This window comes from Pseudoliparis swirei, chromosome 6 (genome assembly GCF_029220125.1).
Source record: "Pseudoliparis swirei isolate HS2019 ecotype Mariana Trench chromosome 6, NWPU_hadal_v1, whole genome shotgun sequence".
Classification (NCBI taxonomy): Eukaryota; Metazoa; Chordata; class Actinopteri; order Perciformes; family Liparidae; genus Pseudoliparis; species Pseudoliparis swirei.
Genome location: NC_079393.1, coordinates 599,837 through 621,159, shown reverse-complemented (window position 1 = coordinate 621,159; position 21,323 = coordinate 599,837). Strand labels below are relative to the sequence as shown.

The following is a 21,323-nucleotide window of genomic DNA, read 5'->3' as shown; positions in this document are numbered from 1 at the left end:
GGAGGAGGAAACCTTTCAGCCCCCCGGGGTGGATGATGAGTTGACCCTTACCCCCTCACTGTCCTAAAGATTGCATCGTGTTGCTCTTTTTCGTTGCTGGAGTTGACATCTCGTCTAGTGCTTCGTGAAGGAACCCATCTCTGACCGCTTTGCCCTGGGGTTTTCCCCAGGAACTCGCTGTGAAAGGACAGAGAGAGAGACTGAGTACCACAGGACATGAGGCACGGTGGCTGGTAGAGAAACACACGGCGGCCTTGCGATAGTTTTTGTTGTAACAAAAAAAAATTCAATCTAATCCAACTATCTTATCTGCACGACCATGTCTATTAAAAAAGGGGCAGAAATAAGAAAAGAACCACAAACAAGCCAAGAGGAACTTTTATATAGAGTTGGCTTTGGCGGCCCCCTGTGGACGGAAGGAGTATTACAGCAAGAGGGTCCCAGTGTTCTCAAAGCGGTCCTGGTTCTCCTCCTAAACTCAGAGCCCAGCAACTGATTTACAAGGAATCCAACCGGGTGGCGCCGACGACCAAGCATGAACAACTATAGAATAATAATAATAATAATAATAATAGCTAACCTACTCGTGCCAGTAATTAAATCACTGTTCATTGAGAGCGCTCAAACAAACCTGTTGCCGACAGTTTTGGGATAGAGCTGAGGTGCGCCCCTACCACCTCCTCCCCCCGAAGAAGCACTGTAGGAGACAAGAAGGAGACGCGTTACAGCTCATGCACAGACGACGCTACGTGCCTCTCTCTCGACCTTCACCAGAAACTCCATTAACTTTACATTCAACCTTTATTGACACCAAAGAGGGACCAGGAGTGAACATGGTCACGCCCGTTAGAGCTGGAGCCTCCAGCAGCGACGCTCACACTGAAGAGGTGGAGGCGTCGGCCGAGGCTGCATGTCCAGATATAAGGGAGGCGTCACGGTTCACACTCCGTGGGCCTCTGGAACACAACCTGCTTCAGCTTTACTCAAATGTCTTTCTTTGGCACGGCCCCACGAGTGAACGCTTTGGTCATTGGCCGTCGCTGATTATACGACATGTAATGTGTCATGCACACAGATTGGTGGGTTTCTGTTGCTGCCTGAGAGCCTGAGCCAGGAGATCAATACAACCCTTTGTCTGGACAGGACACTAAACACCGGCTCGTCTTGAGGGGGAAGTTATAGAAACATAAATCACATGATAAACCCTCATTTGCCAACTGCTAAATTACATATTGAACACATACATGTGTGGTGGCTAATGAGATGCAAAGCATTTAAAACCAGCAACCGCCATGCTGAAGAACACATGGAACACACGGGGTCCCAGACGTCTGAGGACCCCAGACATGTTTCATGTAATCCAGGCTTCCTGTTGACAGGGACTCTGAACTAAAGGGAGCGAGTGGCTCGTCTCCTCCGCTAAGTGTTCCTGACAGCCATCTTGAGCCTCATCCTGCTTCCTTTCAAAGGCCGGCAGCTCTTGCCCAGAAAAACAGAAACTAGAGCAGAGGGCGAGCCGCGGACCCGTGTTCATCGTGTGTTCATTTACCTGAAACGAGAAGCACCCCCTTCTGAAATCACACTCTCCACTTTGGCGGCTTGGCAATGAAGGATACTCAAAAAGAATATTTATATACACCAACAGGAAGGGATGGGGAGGGGGGGGGGCGGTGCTGAGGAAGAGAAGAGAGAGAGCAGTGAGTGGGAGGGACACGATGCACATCCATCAGCTCCAGAGACCAGGGGCCTCGCCACTCATGACGCAGGAAAGGATCCACCCTCGCGGCCTGAAGGGCAGCAAACACGGCATTAGTGTCCATGAAGGCCTCGTGACAGTGAACGCACCATCCCGCCCTAAACAACAACGTGCTCGTGTCGCTGCAGCGACACCGCGACCGTTACCGACTAGATCACCGGTCTGATCGAGGTGCTCGTGTCGAGTTAACGCGCGTTCTGCGTCACCCCGCCGGCCTCGCGGCCTCGCGGCCTCCCGCCTCGCGGCCTCGCGCCTCCCGGCCCCAGCACGCAGGACATGGCTGCAGGACATCGTGGTGAGCAGCTACGCGTCCATTAGAATCACGTCGGACAGTTTTCAAAATCATTTGTTTGGTAAAAATAAAGGTTCCAAGTCTCCGGGACCCCGGACACACCGAGTGGTCTGCTAGTGAACGCGTTGCCGTTCCGTGAGTCCTCCTCCCTGTAATACTAGCTAGAGTAGCTAGGCGACGACGCCATTTTCTACTCCTCTGTAAATAAGCCGAGCCGTCGGTGAGCCCGGCCGTCCGCCGGTGTTACGGCTTAACGGGCGACCGGGCCAACCGTTTCATCCCACGACCAAACCGTCTCAAACACAGCTATATCTTATTAAAAACATGAACAATGGCGCATTCACGAGGTCAGCTAACCTACGCGTCAACTTCCTCTTTCCAACCGTCTCCAACGACAACAAGAGGCGCGTCCGGCTGAAGGTCGCCGGTGAGAAGGTCGCCGGTTAGCCGGTAACACCGGGCTCCCTGCGCGGGGCTGATGCAGGACGTTGGTGCGTCTCGGCTAACAGGCGCCATTTTGGATGAGCCGGTGCAGTGTTGTGAAAAAGGGGAAATAATCCGCCTCACCTTCACCGAAGCGACGTCAGTCTGTCTGTCGTCGTGTGCCCGCCGAAGTAGAAATGAAACGGGTGTAAACGGAGGAGGAAGACCGGAGACCAGGCGAGGAAGAGGCGCGGGCAGACAGACGCATGGAGCCGCTGGTCGCGCGCAGCTCGCTGCTGCTGTGGAGGAGACGCCGCTTTGCACTCGGCACGGAGTTTGTTGCCGTGTCAACCCTGGCCAATCACAAGAAAGAGATTTTTTTGTAGGCGTTTCCTGTCACACATATCATCCAATGAGAGGCGTCGTAGAACAAAAGTGGCCGCCCCCTTTTCGTGATTGACACACAATTTAACATCTGCAGTGCAGGAAAAATATAGAGTTTATTTTAAAATTACGGGAGATAAAAGGTATTAATTAAATTACTCCTGAGTAAAATATATATTTTTTATTTAAATTCTTTAAATAATCGTTAAATTCTTAATAAAGGAGCGTAAATGAAGGGAGATAAAGGTATTCATGAAATGATTCCTTTGTACAATATCAATTATTCTTTTCTTTTCAAATTCTTTAAAAAAATCGTTAAATTCGGGTGGATAATATTTATGGATTTAGGAGATGAAGATGAAGAAGAAGGAAAAAGATGAAGAAGAAGCAGAAGATGAAGAGGAGGAAGGAGAAGAAGTTGGAGGAGGAGAAGAACAACAATAACGAGGAGGAGAAGAAGACGAAGGAGAAACAGAAGAAGAAATAGAAGAAGAAGGAGAAGAAGAAACGGAAGAAGAAGAAGGAGAAGAAGAAACAGAAGAAAAAGAAACAAAAGAAGAAGAAGGAGGACGAGAAGAAGAAGAAGAATACTTATTATTTTGATAGCGTTTGTTTTCTTACACAAAGTGCACACGATCAATATATATATGTATATATATATATGTGTGTGTGTGCATTTATATGTACATATATATGTGTAGAAATATATATACATATATATATATATATATCAGAATCAGAATCAGAATCAGAATCAGAATCAGAATCAGAAACAGGTTTATTGCCAAAGAATGAATGTTTTCACAAACAAACGAGGAATTTTTTTTGGTGGAAGGTGCAACATTTGGACATGACAAACAACAATCAACGCAAGGAGGGAGGAGGAGTGGGAGGAAGAGGGAGGAGGAGGAAGAGGAAGGAGCGGGAAGAAGGAGGAGAGAGGAAGGTGGAAGAAGAGGTGGTAGTCCTGGGGTGACAGTCAGTCAGTCCGGGACCATTGATCTATTGGTGTGGCGGAGGTCGTGGTCATGATGGACGCAGCCTCCTCCCGAGGAGGGACTCGAACAGGAGTGTCCAGGGTGGGAGGGTACAATCTTTCTGGCCCAGTGACCTGGAAGTGAACAGGACCTGGAGGAAGGCAGATTGCAACCGATAACCCTCTCGGCCGAGCGGATGATGCTCTGCAGCCTGCGCTTGTCTTTGGCTGTGGCTGCAGGGTGCCAGACGGTGATGGAGGAGCAGATGATGGACTCAACGATGGAGAACTGTACCATCATCTTCCCTGGCAGGTTGAATTTCCTCAGCTGCCTCAGGAAGAACATCCTCTGCTGGGCCTTCTTGGAGATTGAGCCGATGTTCAGCTCCCACTTGAGGTCCTGGGAGATGATGGAGCCCAGGCGGTAGGACTCAGTCACACAGGATGAGAGGCGGGTGGGGCTGCATTCCTCCTGAAATCCACAACCATCTCCACTGTCTTCAGAGCGTTGAGCTCCAGGTTGTTCTGGCTGCACCAGGTCACCAGGTGGTCAGTCTCCCACCTGGGCGGTCTCGTCCCGCCAGAGATGAGTCCAATGAGGGTGGTGTCATCCGCGAACTTTAGGAGCTTGACGGACTGGTGACTGGAGGTGCAGCTGTTGGTGTACAGGGAGAACAGCAGAGGGGGGAACCCGTGCTGGTGGTCCGGGAGCCTGAGAGCCTCACGTGCTGCTTCCTGTCGGTCAGGAAGTCTGTGATCCACCTGCAGGTGGAGTCAGCTGGGAGAGCTTGTCCTGCAGCAGGGACGGGATGATGGAATTGAAGGCAGAGCTGAAGTCCACAAACAGGATCAGATGCTGGAGGATGTAGTGAAGGGCCATGTTGACTGCATCGCCTGCAGACCTGTTGGCTCTGGGTGATGGTCTTGAGGTGTGACAGGACCAGGACTTCATGACCACAGAGGTCAGGCCTGTAGTCATTGAGTCCTGTGATCTTGGGTTTTGGATGATGGTGGAGGCCTTGAAGCAGGCTGGAACGTGGCATGTCTCCAGGGAGGTGTTGAAGAGAACACCGGAGACAGCTGGTCAGCACAGTGCTTCAGGGTGGAGGAGTCCGGTTTTGCTTTTAAACAGCCTGTTGACAGCTCTCTCCAGGATGACGAGGCGTCGCTGAGTTGATGGAGGGTGCTCCAGAGGTGTGAGCCCCTGATGGGCTGGGGAGGTGGGCTGATGGTCTGTGGCTTGTTGGTGGGGCTGTGGGGGATTGTCTCAGGACTGCTCCACACTCAGATATGATGCTTTATATAAACACTTACACTAATATTTATAATGTAAATTTATAATACAATTTATAATAATATACATAATATTATACTTGTATTTACATTTAATATATACTAGTAATATAAGTTATTATTTATCGCGTTAAGAATTAAATATGTTTATAAAGCTGTTGTAACAACATTTAAATCGTACATTTAAAAACAACCTCTTTAAAGACGTGTTGACCGCTCTCCAGACGGACTTCCGTGAGGACCGTGTGGAAACAACCGGAAGTAGTTCTTCGATTGACAGGTCGACTCACCCGTTCACTCGCTGTTGCGTAGTGATGGTGAGATGAAGGTCCGTGTACGTAATGTTATTCCGTTTTCCGAAACGAAATTTCCGTTTTTGGTTTTCAAACGGAAAACGAAAAAACCACGTGATTTCCGTATTCCGTATTTGGAATGAAACGAAAAAACAAAATTAAAGCTGCAAGCAGCGTCCGTCGAACACCTCGCACCGCGCGCCGGGGACCGAGGAGCGAGGCGGCCGGCCGAGGCGACGCGCGCCGGTCGGACTTGACTCGGGCCGTGACTTGTAACGAGCGCGACAAGTTTGGGGCGGATTCAGACAAAGTCCAGTTTAACTACGTGAACATATTCATGCGTCATGTGTCCCGTCGTCATGTCCCTACGTGATGGAAGAGAGAGAGAGAGAGGAGAGAGAGAGGAGAAGAAGAGAAGAGAGAGAGAGGAGAGAGAGAGAGAGAGAGAGAGATATTCCATTCTAAATAACGGGCTAGTCAAACATTTGATTTGGGGCGGACTGAAGGAAGTCCAGTTGAGCCACTAGGTGGCGCTTTAACTATGTGAACATGTTCATGCGTCGTGTCCATGAAGTAGAGATCACGTCATGTAAATTCAATGTAAAAAAAAGTGATGAAAAAAAGCTTCCTTGTCTTGGTATCGAACACGCATCTCCAGGTGTCCAGACCAACACTTATCATGGTGAGCTATGAGCCAGCTGGTACAGCCGTAGGAGCTCACATTATTTTGGGCAGAAAAATTTGGTTATTTTACTTCTCAATAGGTGATCAATAGGTGTTCCTCCAAGAAATGTGCTTGTTTCTTCGTTTGAATGTGTTCAGGCCTTGACTGGCATCACACATGATTTGCGGGTCAGAGGAGAAGGAGGTGCAGCCGTTCGGTGGCGCGAGGAGCACTGCGCGGAGGAGGAAGTGGAGGAGGAGGCGGAGGAGGAGGGGGAGGAGGGGGAGGGGGTGGGTGTGAGCGCCGCGGGCGAAATTCTCACAAGAACTCAAATAAATTCCCCGTCGGATATTAAAACACATTTTGGGGGACTTGATGACAGAAAGAGTAACTTTTATTCTCAAATACGGATGAATTAAAAAAAAGTGTCTCCAGCAAAAAGGGCACTTTACTCAACCAGGGCAAAGGGGCTGGTGCTTGAGCACCACTAGGGCTCTATCTGTGCACGTGCCTGGTATCATATGATATGGCAGGTTGTGTAATAATGTTATTATGTCACTTTAGGAAAATGGCATGGGCTTAAGCAGGCAGAGGACAGTGGACGTGTGTGTGCGTAACTAGGAAGAGGGGACTGAATATGCTTGTGGAACTTGGACAGTGATGTACAGGACAGGGGACATTTTATTCATTTTTATTCAGAAATAACAGTTTCTCAACAGTTTTTGGTTTTAAGCGATTCCTTTTTTTTGACACAACCTCTCCGGCCTTTGAAAACACCCTTTCACAGGGTACAGAAGATGCTGGCGTGCACAAAAACGCAAGAGCAAGTCTATATAAATTTTGATACAGGAATTTTTGCCTCTCCCAGTACTCCAGAGGGTTTTCCAGCCTGCTTATATTTGGCTCGGAAAGGTAGCGCTGGACCTCCACAGTGGCATCTGCTGTAACATTTTGAGTCTTCTGTGCCTCCATGACGCTGGTGTCTAAACGATGCCACAGTTTGCTGCCTAAGAGGAACCCACAGATCATGTTACGAAGTGTTTTCATTGGAATAATTGATCTCAAAATGTAAAATAATAGATTACCTCCTGTGACATCATGAGAGGTGGAAGCCTGGGGGATTTCCTCTCTGCTTTGTTTTGACCGTATAATGGTGGCACACTCGGAGGTCAGTCGTTTTATTGCTTCGGTGGCTTTTGTTTGGCTGAAAAATCCTATGACTTTAAATTGGGGGTCCAGGAGGGTAGCAAGAGACATGATGCTCATCGACTGCAAAGTGTACAGCTTCTCACGGAGTTGCCTGATGAGCTGGTTTCCCATTTCCAATGCTGCTGCAGGTGCCGGCTTTGTCATTTCCTCCTGAAGGGTGTGCTCCAGCATCTTCACCAGGGGAACCACTTTGGAGGCAGACACATTTTCCTCTGCCGACAGCTCTACAGTGGCATCAAAGAAGGGAGACAGCAAAGAAAGGCACGCTCCAACAATGTTGAATTCTTCTGCTGTTAGGAAGGAGACGTCATGTTGTAAACCAGCTAACGCTGCTCCTACTGGCTCCCTTTGCTCCATCAAATATGTGCTGTTCCATCTGGTCTCCACTTCTTGCATTAGCTTCATGTTTGCCAACCCCAGATGAAGTTGCACTTGTGTAAGCTTCTCCTTTAAAGATACAGATGAGTAGGCCAATAAATGACTGCAGTAGGAACACAGACAAACTACTAGCATTATTATAAATTGGAATAAAAGGAAAGAGCATACCTTAGCAGTGGTGCTGCTTCTAAAGAAGCCAACCAGCTTCCGTGCTTTGGCCCGGATGACAGAGCACAGGCTGCTGGTCAAGTGCCTTCTTCACTATCAGATTCAGTGTGTGTGCAATGCAAATATGGTGCCGAAGCTTCAGCTCTCTCACACAGGCAACCATATTGGGAGCACCATCAGTGACCATGCATGTCACCTTATTAGTGATTCCCCATTCCTCCATCAGGGAGGCTTTCACACCAGCTATATTTTCAGCAGTGTGTGATTGGGGGAATGCCTGCACTCCTAACAGCACTGAACTGAGTTTGGTTTTCTCACCCACGGCATGTTACAGCCAGGTAGGCATCCATATTGATGGATGTCCACATGTCAGGAGTAAGGCTAACAGCAACCACCTTTTCCATTTTAGCCTTAGCCTTCTCCTTAGCCAACTCATACTTGGCCTCCACCATCGCCTTCAGAGCCGAAAGGAAAAACAATATCGTGCTGAACTGTGAGACACAGTAAAGTACTCATTTGTTTCATGCACCCACCCATACACACCTGCCTTGTAGGGATAACATCATTAGGATCCAGTTTGGACACAAATGCCCTGAATCCAACATCATCCACAACACTGAAGGGCTGTGTGTCCTTCACTATCATGGAGACGAGGGCTTCATCCAGCTCTTGTTTTCTGGTGGCTGGTTAAAAGAGAATACATACAGTGTCTGTTACCTGTCTTTATTTGCACAATAAACAAAAGTGAACAGGGAAAAATTGTGATGGTGCATTTGTAATATTGTAATGACTTACCATGGCTGGGTGAAGCTCCAGTTTCCTCCTTATTCTCATGCAAGGCACGGTAATGCCTCAGCATGGATGACATGTTGTTATTGTACCCCAACTCCCTGGAGCACAATAAACACCTCACCTTTGAATCAAATAAGAAACTGTGAAAAATACAGTTCTTGATAAGCAAACCTAATGAGTCTGAAATAGAGTTAGATTTAGCTTTAGGAGTTATCAAATCAAAGTGTTCCCACACAGGGGAAATCCTCCTCTTCCTAGCTGGCTCCATCTTATCACCTATCCTTCTCTCCTCACTCTCCTAACTCTCCAAACTGTCTCTCTCTCTAAACTCTCCAAACTCTCCAAACTCTCTCTCTCTCCAAACTCTCCAAACTCTCTCTCTCCAAACTCTCCAAACTCTCTCTCTCTCCAAACTCTCCAAACTATCTCTCTCTCCTAACTCTCCAAACTCTCCAAACTCTCTCTCTCCAAACTCTCCAAACTCTCTCTCTCCAAACTCTCCTAACTCTCCAAACTCTCCAAACTCTCTCTCTCTCTCCAAACTTTCCAAACTCTCTCTCTCCAAACTCTCCAAACTATCTCTCTCTCCTAACTCTCCAAACTCTCTCTAAACTCTCCAAACTCTCCCTCTCTCCAAACTCTCTCTCTCCAAACTCTCTCTCTCTCCAAACTCTCCAAACTATCTCTCTCTCTCTAAACTCTCCAAACTCCAAACTGTCTCTCTCTCCAAACTCTCTCTCTCCAAACTCTCCAAACTCTCTCTCTCCAAACTCTCCAAACTCTCTCTCTCTCCTAACTCTCCGAACTGTCTCTCTCTCCAAACTGTCTCTCTCTCTCCAAACTCTCCGAACTGTCTCTCTCTCCAAACTGTCTCTCTCTCTCCTAACTCTCCAAACTATCTCTCTCTCTCCAAACTCTCCAAACTCTCAACCAACAACCCACATGTTGAATGGAGCCTGAGGGGTTTATATTGCTGTCAAACTCCTGGCTTCCCAGTTGAACCGCTGGTACAGCAGCGCGGGTAGGCCGGACGTCATCATTTTTGGCCTCATCATCATGGCTCCCCCTCGATACGCGCTTCGAGGAAACGCCTTCGAAACGCCCTCCACACTCTCGACACACGCTTCGTCCTCGGCAAACACCACCTAACAACGTTTCAGTGCGCTACGCAGAGCGCCATGTGGGCCGCTCGCACAGAATGACGTCAGCAGCGTCAGCTCGGCTCCGGCTGTGCGCCCTTCCGTCCGCAGCCCCACGCACCGCCGCTGTTTGTCAGGTTTTCAACGGCGGCCCACCGCGTGCGACCCCAGTACCGACGCGTTGACGCGGTGAGAGCTGGCGCCACGCCGTGTTTGACTGTCGGTGTCGGTCTTATGTCATATGCTGAACAATAACCCGAACCGCTTCTGCGCTAATACGTGTACAGCCGGTACAGCGCGCTCGACGGAGATTTTTGACATCTCCATTTTGGCTCCTCCTAAATGAACGCGTCGAGGAACGCGCTTCCGAAACACCCCTCACACGCTTCGCACGCAGGGTAACAATACTACTGTTACATGCTCTGTGCGCTGTTGCGCATGTTTAGTGCGCTGCATTCTCCATACAGAATGAGAATGAGAATGACTCCGCCGCCGCGGCGCCGCGCGCTTCCAGTCACCACGCATCCACGCCGCACCACGTCAAGTCGAGGGGGCCGCCCGCGCCCGCCCGCACGACCCGTACCTGCTGCGCTGCGCGCGGAAGGCCGGGCGCCCGGTTGACTGTCGGTGTCGGTCTGTTTGATCCTAACCGACCGTTTATCGTTTTATTGCCTCAAAAACACCGAAAATGAGCGACGAGGACGAGTTTTTGCAGAAAGCTCGAACCGGGTTCGAAGACTTGTGTCGAGCCTTAAATATGGACGAAGAGGCGAGCAGCGAGGCGTGGAAGAGCTACGACACCATGAGCAGGAGCTTTACGTTAGAGGTGCTTTACGGCACTGTCTGTTGATCTGGGTCTGTGGGTCTGTCTGTCTGTGGTTCTGTCTGTCTACGACACCATGAGCAGGACCTTTACCTTAGAGGTGCTTTACGGCACTGTCTGTTGATCTTTGTCTGTGTCTGTGGTTCTGTCTGTCTACGACACCATGAGCAGGAGCTTTACCTTAGAGGTGCTTTACGGCACTGTCTGTCTCTCTGTTGGTCTGTCTGTCTGTTGGTCTCTGTCTGTCTCTATGTTGGTCTGTCTGTTGGTCTCTGTCTGTCTCTATGTTGGTCTGTCTGTTGGTCTCTGTCTGTCTCTATGTTGGTCTGTCTGTTGGTCTGTGTCTGTTGGTCTGTGTGTCTCTCTGTTGGTCTGTCTGTCTGTCTGTTGGTCTCTTTCTGTCTCTGTTGGTCTGTCTGTTGTGTAACGGATGTGAAACGGCATAGAAGAAGTCGACTCCGATGATAGATTTTCCCAGCATTTATTTATGCTGCAGAAGACAACAGAAAACACTTATTGCCTTCTGGTCCATCTTTGCACTTCCCTCTGCAATACAAAACCATTGTCTATGGAAGGCAGAACCACACTAAATACAAATAACAACAATTATCAAAAACATGTAACATACAAGGGGAAAACAGCGACCCCAATGGACAAAACAAATAACTGCATGAGCTAAAGTAATTTCAACAGAAACAACGAAAATTCCAACATTGAACAAAAGGGAAACACATACCTGCAGAAGACAACAGAAAACAATTATTGCCTGCTGGTCCATCTTTGCACTTCCTATACAAACAAAACAACATTTAGACAAGGAAAACATACGTCGGGACGACCGGATGTGGCCAGACAAACGGCGCCAAAGTGGCTCAATGAGACCGTCACAAAACGTTTACTTTGACCGTCAAAATCACACGACAGCTGGACACCGTGAACGTATCAGCGACCGTTACCATGTGTAACATAAACGGTTACTTTCCATTAAAGAATAGAGCCAAAACAGTGCAACATAATTTTCCACTCTACTCACCCTCTGCAATACAAAACCATTGTGAGGGAGAGACGGACTCAGGAGCAGGAAGTGCAACAGATGGAAAGCAATTTCCGCAGGAAACAGAATTTTAAAAATAACGCTAAATAAAAATGGCTCATTAAAATAAAATTCACAAACACTCAACAATATTGTTGAACAACAAACAAAAATAAAATACAACACATTGAAAACAAGAAATAACAGAATGTATTTCTAACTCTGTTACAGTTGCATCTGTCTGTATGTTGGTCTGTCTGTCTGTTGATCTGGCTGTGTGTGTGTGTGTGTGTCTGTGTTGGTCTGTATTTGTGTCTGTCTGTCTGTTGATCTGTATTTGTGTCTGTGTGTGTGTTGATCTGTATTTGTGTCTGTGGGTCTGTCTGTATGTGTGTCTGTTGGTCTGTCTGTGTGTCTGAAGTACTGAAGGAGTTTTAATGTTGTTATTAATCTGTTAGATCCAAACCTCATGAAACCTCGTATTCAAATAGTAAACACAAATAATAACTTCCATAAACATGTACACACTGTATGTACATGTACACACTGTATGTACATGTACACACTATGTACATGTACTTACACACACTGTATGAACATGTACACTGTATGAACATGTACACACTGTATGAACATGTACACACATACACTATCGTTCAAAAGTTTGGGATCACTTAGAAATGTCCTTATTTTTTAAAGAAAAGCATTGTTTTTTTCAATGAAGATAACATTAAATCAATCAGAAATACCCTCTCTACATTGTTAATGTGGTAAATGACTATTCTAGGTGGAAACATCTGGTTTCTAATGAAATATCTCCAGAGGTGTATAGAGGCCCATTTCCATCAACTATCACTCCAGTGTTCTAATGGTACATTGTGTTTGATCATCGCCTTAGAAGACTAATGGATTATTAGAAAACCCTTGAAAACCCTTGTGCAATTATGTTAGCACAGCTGAAAACTGTTTTGCTGATGAGAGAAGCTATAAAACTGGCCTTCCTTTGAGCTAGTTGATTATCTGGAGCATCACATTTGTGGGTTCGATAAGACTCTCAAAATGGCCAGAAAAAAAGAAGTTTCCTGTGAAACTCGCCAGTCTATTCTTGTTCTTAGAAATGAAGGCTATTCCATGCGAGAAATTGCAAAGAAACTGAAAATGTCCTCCAGCGGTGTGTACTACTCCCTTCAGAGAACAGCACAAACGGGCTCTAACCAGAGCAGAAAGAGAAGTGGGAGGCCAACTCAGCAAGAAGACAAGTACATTAGAGTCTCTAGTTTGAGAAATAGACGCCTCACAGGTCCTCAACTGGCAGCTTCTTTAAATGGTACCCGCAAAACGCCAGTGTCAACGTCGACAGTGAAGAGGCGACTCCGGGATGCTGGCCTTCTAGGCAGAGTGGCAAAGAAAAAGCCATATCTGAGACTGGCCAATGAAAAGAAAAGATTGGTATGGGCAAAAGAACACAGGCATTGGACAGAGGAAGATTGGAAAAGGTGTTCTGGACAGATGAATCCAAGTTTGAGGTGTTTGGATCACACAGAAGAACATTTGTGAGACGAGAACAGGTGAAAAGATGCTGGAAGAGTGCCTGACACCATCTGTCAAGCATGGTGGAGGTCATGTGATGGTCTGGGGCTGCTTTGGTGCTGGGAAAGTGGGAGATTTGTACCAGGTCAAAGGGATTTTAAATAAGGAAGGCTATCACTCCATTTTGCAACGCCATGCCATACCCTGTGGGCAGCGCTTGATTGGAGCCAATGTCCTCCAACAGGACAATGACCCAAAGCACACCTCCACATTGTGAAGAACTATTGAGGGAAGAAGCAGGCAGCTTGCTGTCTGTAATGGAGTGGCCAGTCACCAGATCTCAACCCCATTGAGCTGTTGTGGGAGCAGCTTGACCGTATGGTCCTCAAGAAGTGCCCATCAAGCCAATCCAACTGGAGGAGGTGCTTCAGGAAGCGTGGGGTGACATTTCAACAGATTACCTCAACAAATTAACAGCTAGAATGCCAAAGGTCTGCAATGCTGTCATTGCTGCAAAAGGAGCATTCTTTGACGAAAGCAAAGTTTGAAGAAAACAATTAATACTTCAAATACAAATCATTATTTCTAACCTTGTCAATGTCTTGACTATATTTTCTATACATTTTGCAACTCATTTGATAAATAAAAGTGTGAGTTTTCATGGAAAACACGAAATTGTCTGGGTGATCCCAAACTTTTGAACGGTAGTGTACATGTACACACTGTATGAACATGTACACACTGTATGAACATGTACACACTGTATGTACATGTACACACTGTATGTACATGTACACACTATGAACATGTACACACTGTATGAACATGTACACACTGTATGAACATGTACACACTGTATGTACATGTACACACTATGAACATGTACACACTGTATGAACATTTAAACACTGTATGTACATGTACACACTGTATGAACATGTACACACTGTATGAACATGTACACACTGGATGTACAAGTACTTACACACACTATGTACATGTACACACTGTATGAACATGTACACACTGTATGGACATTTAAACACTGTATGTACATGTACACACTGTATGAACATGTACACACTGTATGAACATGTACACACTGGATGTACAAGTACTTACACACACTGTATGTACATGGACATGTATTTAAACACACAAGGTATAAGTACTTCTCTTGAAGTATGTGTGTACTTGTACCTGCACTGGCTGGCCTGCTCGCTGTACGCGGCCTGCAGGTCCTCGGGGCCCACGGGGGGGAGGGGGCCCATGGAGGGGAACTACATCTCCCTGACCAGGATCCTGCGCTGCTCGGGGATGAGGTAGACCCACAATGAACCTGGGAAGTACTCTTCTACTTCCGTAAAGTACTAATATCCCAGTGGATACATCCTCCTGACAGCCTGATAGAGTTCCTTAATCTCTAGTTGTTCCTCTTTACAGTCTGATAAAGCTCTTTAATCTCTAGTTGTTCCTCTTTACAGTCTCATAGAGCTCTTTAATCTATAGTTGTTCCTCTTTACAGTCTGATAGAGCTCTTTAGTCTCTAGTTGTTCCTCTACAGTCTGATAGAGCTCTTTAATCTCTAGTTGTTCCTCTTACAGTCTGATAGAGCTCTTTAATCTCTAGTTGTTCCTCTTACAGTCTGATAGAGCTCTTTAATATCTAGCCTTCCTCTTTACAGTCTGATAGAGCTCTTTAGTCTCTAGTTGTTCCTCTTTACAGTCTGATAGAGCTCTTTAATCTATAGTTGTTCCTCTTTACAGTCTCATGGAGGTCTTTAATCTATAGTTGTTCCTCTTTACAGTCTCATAGAGCTCTTTAATCTATAGTTGTTCCTCTTAGTCTGATAGAGCTCTTTAACCTATAGTTGTTCCTCTTAGTCTGATAGAGCTCTTTAATCTCTAGTTGTTCCTCTTACAGTCTGATAGAGCTCTTTAATCTCTAGTTGTTCCTCTTTACAGTCTGATAGAGCTCTTTAGTCTCTAGTTGTTCCTCTTACAGTCTGATAGAGCTCTTTAATCTCTCGTTGTTCCTCTTTACAGTCTGATAGAGCTCTTTAATCTCTAGTTGTTCCTCTTACAGTCTGATAGAGCTCTTTAATATATAGTTGTTCCTCTTAGTCTGATAGAGCTCTTTAATCTCTAGTTGTTCCTCTTACAGTCTGATAGAGCTCTTTAATCTCTAGTTGTTCCTCTTACAGTCTGATAGAGCTCTTTAATCTCTAGTTGTTCCTCTTAGTCTGATAGAGCTCTTTAATCTCTATTTGTTCCTCTTACAGTCTGATAGAGCTCTTTAATCTCTAGTTGTTCCTCTTTATGGTCTGATAGAGCTCTTTAATCTCTAGTTCCTCTTTACAGTCTGATAGAGCTCTTTAATCTCTAGTTCCTCTTTACAGTGATAGAGCTCTTTAATCTCTAGTTGTTCCTCTTACAGTCTGATAGAGCTCTTTAATCTCTAGTTGTTCCTCTTACAGTCTGATAGAGCTGTTTAATCTCTAGTTGTTCCTCTTTACAGTCTCATAGAGCTCTTTAATCTATAGTTCCTCTTACAGTCTGATAGAGCTCTTTAATCTCTAGTTGTTCCTCTTTACGGTCTGATAGAGCTCTTTAATCTCTAGTTGTTCCTCTTTACAGTCTGATAGAGCTCTTTAATCTCTAGTTGATCTTCTTACAGTCTGATAGAGCTCTTTAATATCTAGTTCCTCTTTACAGTCTGATAGAGCTCTTTAATCTCTAGTTGTTCCTCTTTACAGTCTGATAGAGCTCTTTAATCTCTAGTTGTTCCTCTTACAGTCTGATAGAGCTCTTTAATCTCTAGTTGTCCCTCTTACAGTCTGATAGAGCTCTTTAATCTCTAGTTGTTCCTCTTACAGTCTGATAGAGCTCTTTAATCTCTAGTTGTTCCTCTTTACAGTCTGATAGAGCTCTTTAATATCTAGTTGTTCCTCTTACAGTCTGATAGAGCTCTTTAATATCTAGTTGTTCCTCTTACAGTCTGATAGAGCTCTTTAATCTATAGTTGTCCCTCTTACAGTCTGATAGAGCTCTTTAATCTATAGTTCCTCTTTACAGTCTTTTATGGAACCAGCTTTCACCTTCAGTCCGGGAGGCAGACACAGTCACCTCGTTTAAGAGTAGACTGAAGACCTTCCTCTTTGACAGAGCTTATAGTTAGGGCTGAATCAGGTTCACCTGGTCCAGCCCCTTGAGACGCTGCTATAGGCTTATAGCTGCCGGGGGACGTTTAGGATGCACTGAGTACCTATCTCCTTTTTTTTCTCTCCTTAAGGATGCATTTTCATCTCTCAATCACACGTTACTAACTCTGCTTTCTCCCCGGAGTCCTTTTGACTTTACGTCTCATGGGGTCATCGGACCCTATGAGACGGCATAGATCCTATCTGCTGATGGAGCATCGAGGTCTGGGTCGTGGAATTCCTGCTCCTGACTACGCCACTGTCCTGTTGAGACTCCGCCCACTGTTGAGACTCCGCCCACTCCTCCTCTCTACCGCCATCTGCCTGATGGATCGTGGAGGTCTCCATCGTGGAATATGCCTACTATGAACTATTCATACACTCTGTCACATTCATTGAATGTATTTAAACTCTAAATCTGTCCTTCTGGTCACATTACATCTATTGTTCTGTCCATCCTGGAGAGGGATCCTCCTCTGTTCTCTCCTGAAGGTTTCTTCCCTTTTTTTCCCCCTGAAGGGTTATTTGGGAGTTTTTTCTGGTCCGATGTGAGATTTTGGGGCAGGGATGTCTATGTGTACAGATTGTAAAGCACTCCGAGACAAATTTGTAATTTGTGAAATTGGGCTATACAAATAAACTGAATTGAATTGAATTGAATTACGTGAAGCTTTACTTGTTCCTGTTTGCAACTGCTTGTGATCTGGATGTGGTCTGCTTGTGATCTGGATGTGGTCTGCTTGTGGTCTGGATGTGTTCTACTTGTGGTCTGCTTGTGGTCTGGATGTGTTCTACTTGTGGTCTGGATGTGGTCTGCTTGTGGTCTGGATGTGGTCTGCTTGTGATCTGGATGTTGTCTGCTTGTGATCTGGATGCGTTCTGCTTGTGGTCTAGACGCGTTCTGCTTGTGGTCTGGATGCGTTCTGCTTGTGGTCTGGATGTGTTCTGCTTGTGGACTGGATGTGTTCTTCTTGTGATCTGGATGTGGCCTGCTTGTGGTCTGGTTGTGATCTGGATGTGGTCTGCTTGTGTTCTGCTTGTGGTCTAAATGTGTTCCGCTTGTGGTCTGAATGTGGTCTGGATGGAGTTCAGGAGATGCCTCTTCAGTATCTGGAACAAAGTGATGAGAGCAGCAGCGTTCCTCTGACTCCCATCAACCAGGGACCAGAACTCAGAGGTGTGTAAAGTCCTTAATGTCTTAAAGTATCAAACGAAGCGTCTTTGTGTCTTAATGTATCAAACTATTCAATTCAATTCAATTCAGTTTATTTGTAAAGCCCAATTTCACAAATTACAAATTTGTCTCGGAGTGCTTTACAAACTGTACACATAGACATCCCTGCCCCAAAACCTCACATCGGATCAGGAACAACTCCCAAATAACCCTTCAGGGGGAAAAAAGTGACGAACCCTTGAGGAGAGCAACAGAGGAGGATCCCTCTCCAGGATGGACAGAACAATAGATGTCATGTGACCAGAAGGACAGATTTAGAGTTTAAATACATTCAATGAATGTGACAGAGTGTATGAATAGTTCATAGTTGGCATATTCCACGATGGAGACCTCCACGATCCATCAGGTGGAGGTAGAGGAGGAGTGGGCGGAGTCTCAACAGTGGGCGGAGTCTCAACAGGGCAGTGGCGTGGTCGGTAGCAGGAATTCCACGACCCAGACCTCGATGATCCATCAGCAGATAGGATCTATGTCGTCTCATAGGGTCCGATGACCCCATGAGACGTGAAGTCAAAAGGACTCCGGGGAGAAAGCAGAGTTAGTAACGTGTGATTGAGAGATGAAAATTCATCCTTAAGGAGAGAGAAAAGAGGAGATAGGTACTCAGTGCATCCTAAACGTACAAACGAAGCGTCTTTGTGTCTTAAAGTATCATATGAAGCGTCTTTGTGTCTTTAAGTATCAAACGAAGCGTCTTTGAGTCTTGAGGTATCAAACAAAGTGTCTGTCTGTCCTCAGGTGTGTCCTCGACCCACACCACCCTGTTGGACCGGTACAGCTCTCCTCCCACCGGCCCGTTCCGCCGCCGCCTGTTCGTGGACCCGGTGGACGGAGAGCCTCACACTGCCGGTACCAAGACCGCTCCGCCCGGCTTGGTCGCCGCCATCCTGGCCGGGCAGACGGTGGTCTCCATGGCGACCGCCACCGTCACCGCTAACAACGGGCAGACGGTCACCATCCCGGTGCAAGGTGAGGGACTGGCACCTGAGCCCCGAATGAAGAGATGGCGACGAGTAACACGCTTCTGACCTCTGCAGGGATAGCCAATGAGAGCGGAGGCATCACCTTCTTCCCCGTCCAGGTGAGCGTGAGCGGGCCGCGCGGAGCAACGCTGCCGGCGCTGACCAGCACGCTCCAACCCGCCGCCGCCAAACCGATTCGACCGGCAGCCGTGAGTCCGCTGAGGAAAGGCTCGCTGTCGCTGTTCTTCAGGAAGGTACGGAGACCTCACAATGTGACAACTAGGTCCAGCTCCAGGTCCAGGTCCAACTCCAGCTCCAGGTCCTGGTCCAGGTCCTGGTCCTGGTGGAGGCCGTTCACTGCGCTGCCCTTCATCCCTCAACACAAATGCATTTCCTCCTAATTAAATCAAAGTCTGTTTATTGTGAAGCTGGTTTGACCCTTGACAGACGTCCTCGTCCCTCCTGATGGGGACCACCTGGTGCATCTTGTGTCTTTGGACCACCTGGTGCATCTTGTGTCTCTGGACCACGTGGTGCATCTTGTGTCTTTGGACCACCTGGTGCATCTTGTGTCTCTGGACCACCTGGTGGATCTTGTGTCTCTGGACCACCTGGTGCATCTTGTGTCTCTGGACCACCTGGTGCATCTTGTGTCTTTGGACCACCTGGTGGATCTTGTGTCTCTGGACCACGTGGTGCATCTTGTGTCTTTGGACCACCTGGTGCATCTTGTGTCTCTGGACCACCTGGTGGATCTTGTGTCTCTGGACCACCTGGTGCATCTTGTGTCTCTGGACCACCTGGTGCATCTTGTGTCTCTGGACCACCTGGTGCATCTTGTGTCTTTGGACCACCTGGTGCATCTTGTGTCTTTGGACCACCTGGTGGATCTTGTGTCTCTGGACCACCTGGTGCATCTTGTGTCTTTGACCACCTGGTGCATCTTGTGTCTCTGGACCACCTGGTGCATCTTGTGTCTCTGGACCACGTGGTGGATCTTGTGTCTTTGACCACCTGGTGGATCTTGTGTCTCTGGACCACGTGGTGGATCTTGTGTCTTTGACCACCTGGTGCATCTTGTGTCTCTGGACCACGTGGTGGATCTTGTGTCTCTGGACCACCTGGTGGATCTTGTGTCTCTGGACCACCTGGTGCATCTTGTGTCTTTGGACCACCTGGTGCATCTTGTGTCTTTGGACCACCTGGTGCATCTTGTGTCTCTGGACCACCTGGTGGATCTTGTGTCTCTGGACCACCTGGTGCATCTTGTGTCTCTGGACCACCTGGTGGATCTTGTGTCTTTGGACCACCTGGTGCATCTTGTGTCTCTGGACCACGTGGTGGATCTTGTGTCTTTGACCACCTGGTGCATCTTGTGTCTTTGACCACCTGGTGCATCTTGTGTCTTTGGACCACCTGGTGCATCTTGTGTCTCTGGACCACCTGGTGCATCTTGTGTCTTTGACCACCTGGTGGATCTTGTGTCTTTGGACCACCTGGTGCATCTTGTGTCTCTGGACCACCTGGTGCATCTTGTGTCTTTGGACCACCTGGTGCATCTTGTGTCTCTGGACCACGTGGTGGATCTTGTGTCTCTGGACCACCTGGTGCATCTTGTGTCTTTGGACCACCTGGTGCATCTTGTGTCTCTGGACCACCTGGTGCATCTTGTGTCTTTGGACCACCTGGTGGATCTTGTGTCTCTGGACCACCTGGTGCATCTTGTGTCTTTGACCACCTGGTGGATCTTGTGTCTCTGGACCACCTGGTGCATCTTGTGTCTCTGGACCACCTGGTGCATCTTGTGTCTCTGGACCACCTGGTGCATCTTGTGTCTCTGGACCACGTGGTGGATCTTGTGTCTCTGGACCACCTGGTGCATCTTGTGTCTTTGGACCACCTGGTGCATCTTGTGTCTCTGGACCACCTGGTGGATCTTGTGTCTTTGACCTTTGACAGACGTCCTCGTCCCTCCTCAGGTGTACAGCCTGGCCAGCGTGCGGCTCAGAGACCTGTGTTCCAGGCTGGACGTGTCTTCAGAGCTCAGGAGGAAGATCTGGACGTGTTTTGAACATTCTCTGGTCCACTGCAGCGAGCTGATGAAGGACCGCCACCTGGACCAGCTGCTGCTGTGTGCTGTGTACGTCATGGCCAAGGTCGGTGGACTCTGTGTACTGTGTGTACTCTGTGTGTACTCTGTGTGTACTCTGTGTGTACTATGTGTACTCTGTGTGTACTTTCTGTGGAAGTATATCTCAGCGTCTGTTTGTTTTTTCTTCAGGTGACCAAAGAAGACAAATCCTTCCAGAACATCATGAAGGCGTACAGGACGCAGCCGCAGGCCAGCAGCACCGTAAGACACAGGAAGTGACCTGACACACAGGAAGTGACCTGACACAGGAAGTGACCTGACATACAGGAAGTGACCTGACACAGGAAGTGACCTGACACACAGGAAGTGACCTGACATACAGGAAGTGACCTGACACAGGAAGTTACCTGACACAGGAAGTTACCTGACACACAGGAAGTGACCTGACATACAGGAAGTGACCTGACACACAGGAAGTGGCCTGACATACAGGAAGTGACCTGACACAGGAAGTGACCTGACATACAGGAAGTGACCTGACACAGGAAGTGACCTGACACACAGGAAGTGGCCTGACATACAGGAAGTGACCTGACACATAGGAAGTGACCTGACATACAGGAAGTGACCTGACACACAGGAAGTGACCTGACATACAGGAAGTGACCTGACACAGGAAGTGA

The 21,323-nt window shown here is 47.4% G+C and overlaps 1 protein-coding gene and 1 long non-coding RNA gene across 5 annotated transcripts; both read right to left on the bottom strand.

Annotated features, from left to right (window-relative positions):
• Positions 1-631: 631 nt before the first annotated feature.
• Positions 632-5,474, bottom strand: LOC130194816 (uncharacterized). Of its 2 annotated transcripts, none has more exons than XR_008831956.1 (4): positions 5,415-5,474; positions 2,616-2,824; positions 1,550-1,673; positions 632-697 (listed from the first exon to the last, which is right to left on the bottom strand). It is a non-coding gene; the product is annotated as an uncharacterized LOC130194816 (long non-coding RNA). The 2 variants fall into 2 exon arrangements; XR_008831957.1 differs by lacking the exon at positions 5,415-5,474 and adding an exon at positions 5,319-5,333.
• A 1,282-nt stretch (positions 5,475-6,756) lies between these two features.
• Positions 6,757-8,870, bottom strand: LOC130194813 (zinc finger BED domain-containing protein 4-like). 3 transcript variants are annotated; one of them, XR_008831955.1, is made up of 4 exons: positions 8,632-8,870; positions 8,380-8,519; positions 7,167-7,514; positions 6,757-7,088 (listed from the first exon to the last, which is right to left on the bottom strand). XR_008831955.1 is itself a non-coding variant. In XM_056416003.1 (4 exons), the coding sequence occupies exons 2-4, from the start codon at positions 8,442-8,444 to the stop codon at positions 6,763-6,765; spliced, it is 996 nt and encodes a 331-aa protein (XP_056271978.1). In that variant the 5' UTR covers positions 8,445-8,546; positions 8,632-8,870; the 3' UTR covers positions 6,757-6,762. The 3 variants fall into 3 exon arrangements, 2 of the variants coding, with proteins under 2 accessions (XP_056271978.1, XP_056271977.1); XM_056416003.1 differs by having other exon boundaries at positions 7,167-7,771; positions 8,380-8,546; XM_056416002.1 differs by having other exon boundaries at positions 7,167-7,771.
• Between the last annotated feature and the right edge of the window lie 12,453 nt (positions 8,871-21,323).

Bases quoted from the DNA above. Each gene is read 5' to 3' on its own strand.
- LOC130194813 (XM_056416003.1), bottom strand. From the start codon at position 8,444: ATGATGTTGGATTCAGGGCATTTGTGTCCAAACTGGATCCTAATGATG. The intron at 7,772-8,379 runs GTGTGTATGGGT...TTCCTACTGCAG, and splicing joins ATGTTATCCCTACAAGGCAG to TCATTTATTGGCCTACTCAT. The intron at 7,089-7,166 runs GTAATCTATTAT...GGTTCCTCTTAG, and splicing joins CTCTCATGATGTCACAGGAG to GCAGCAAACTGTGGCATCGT.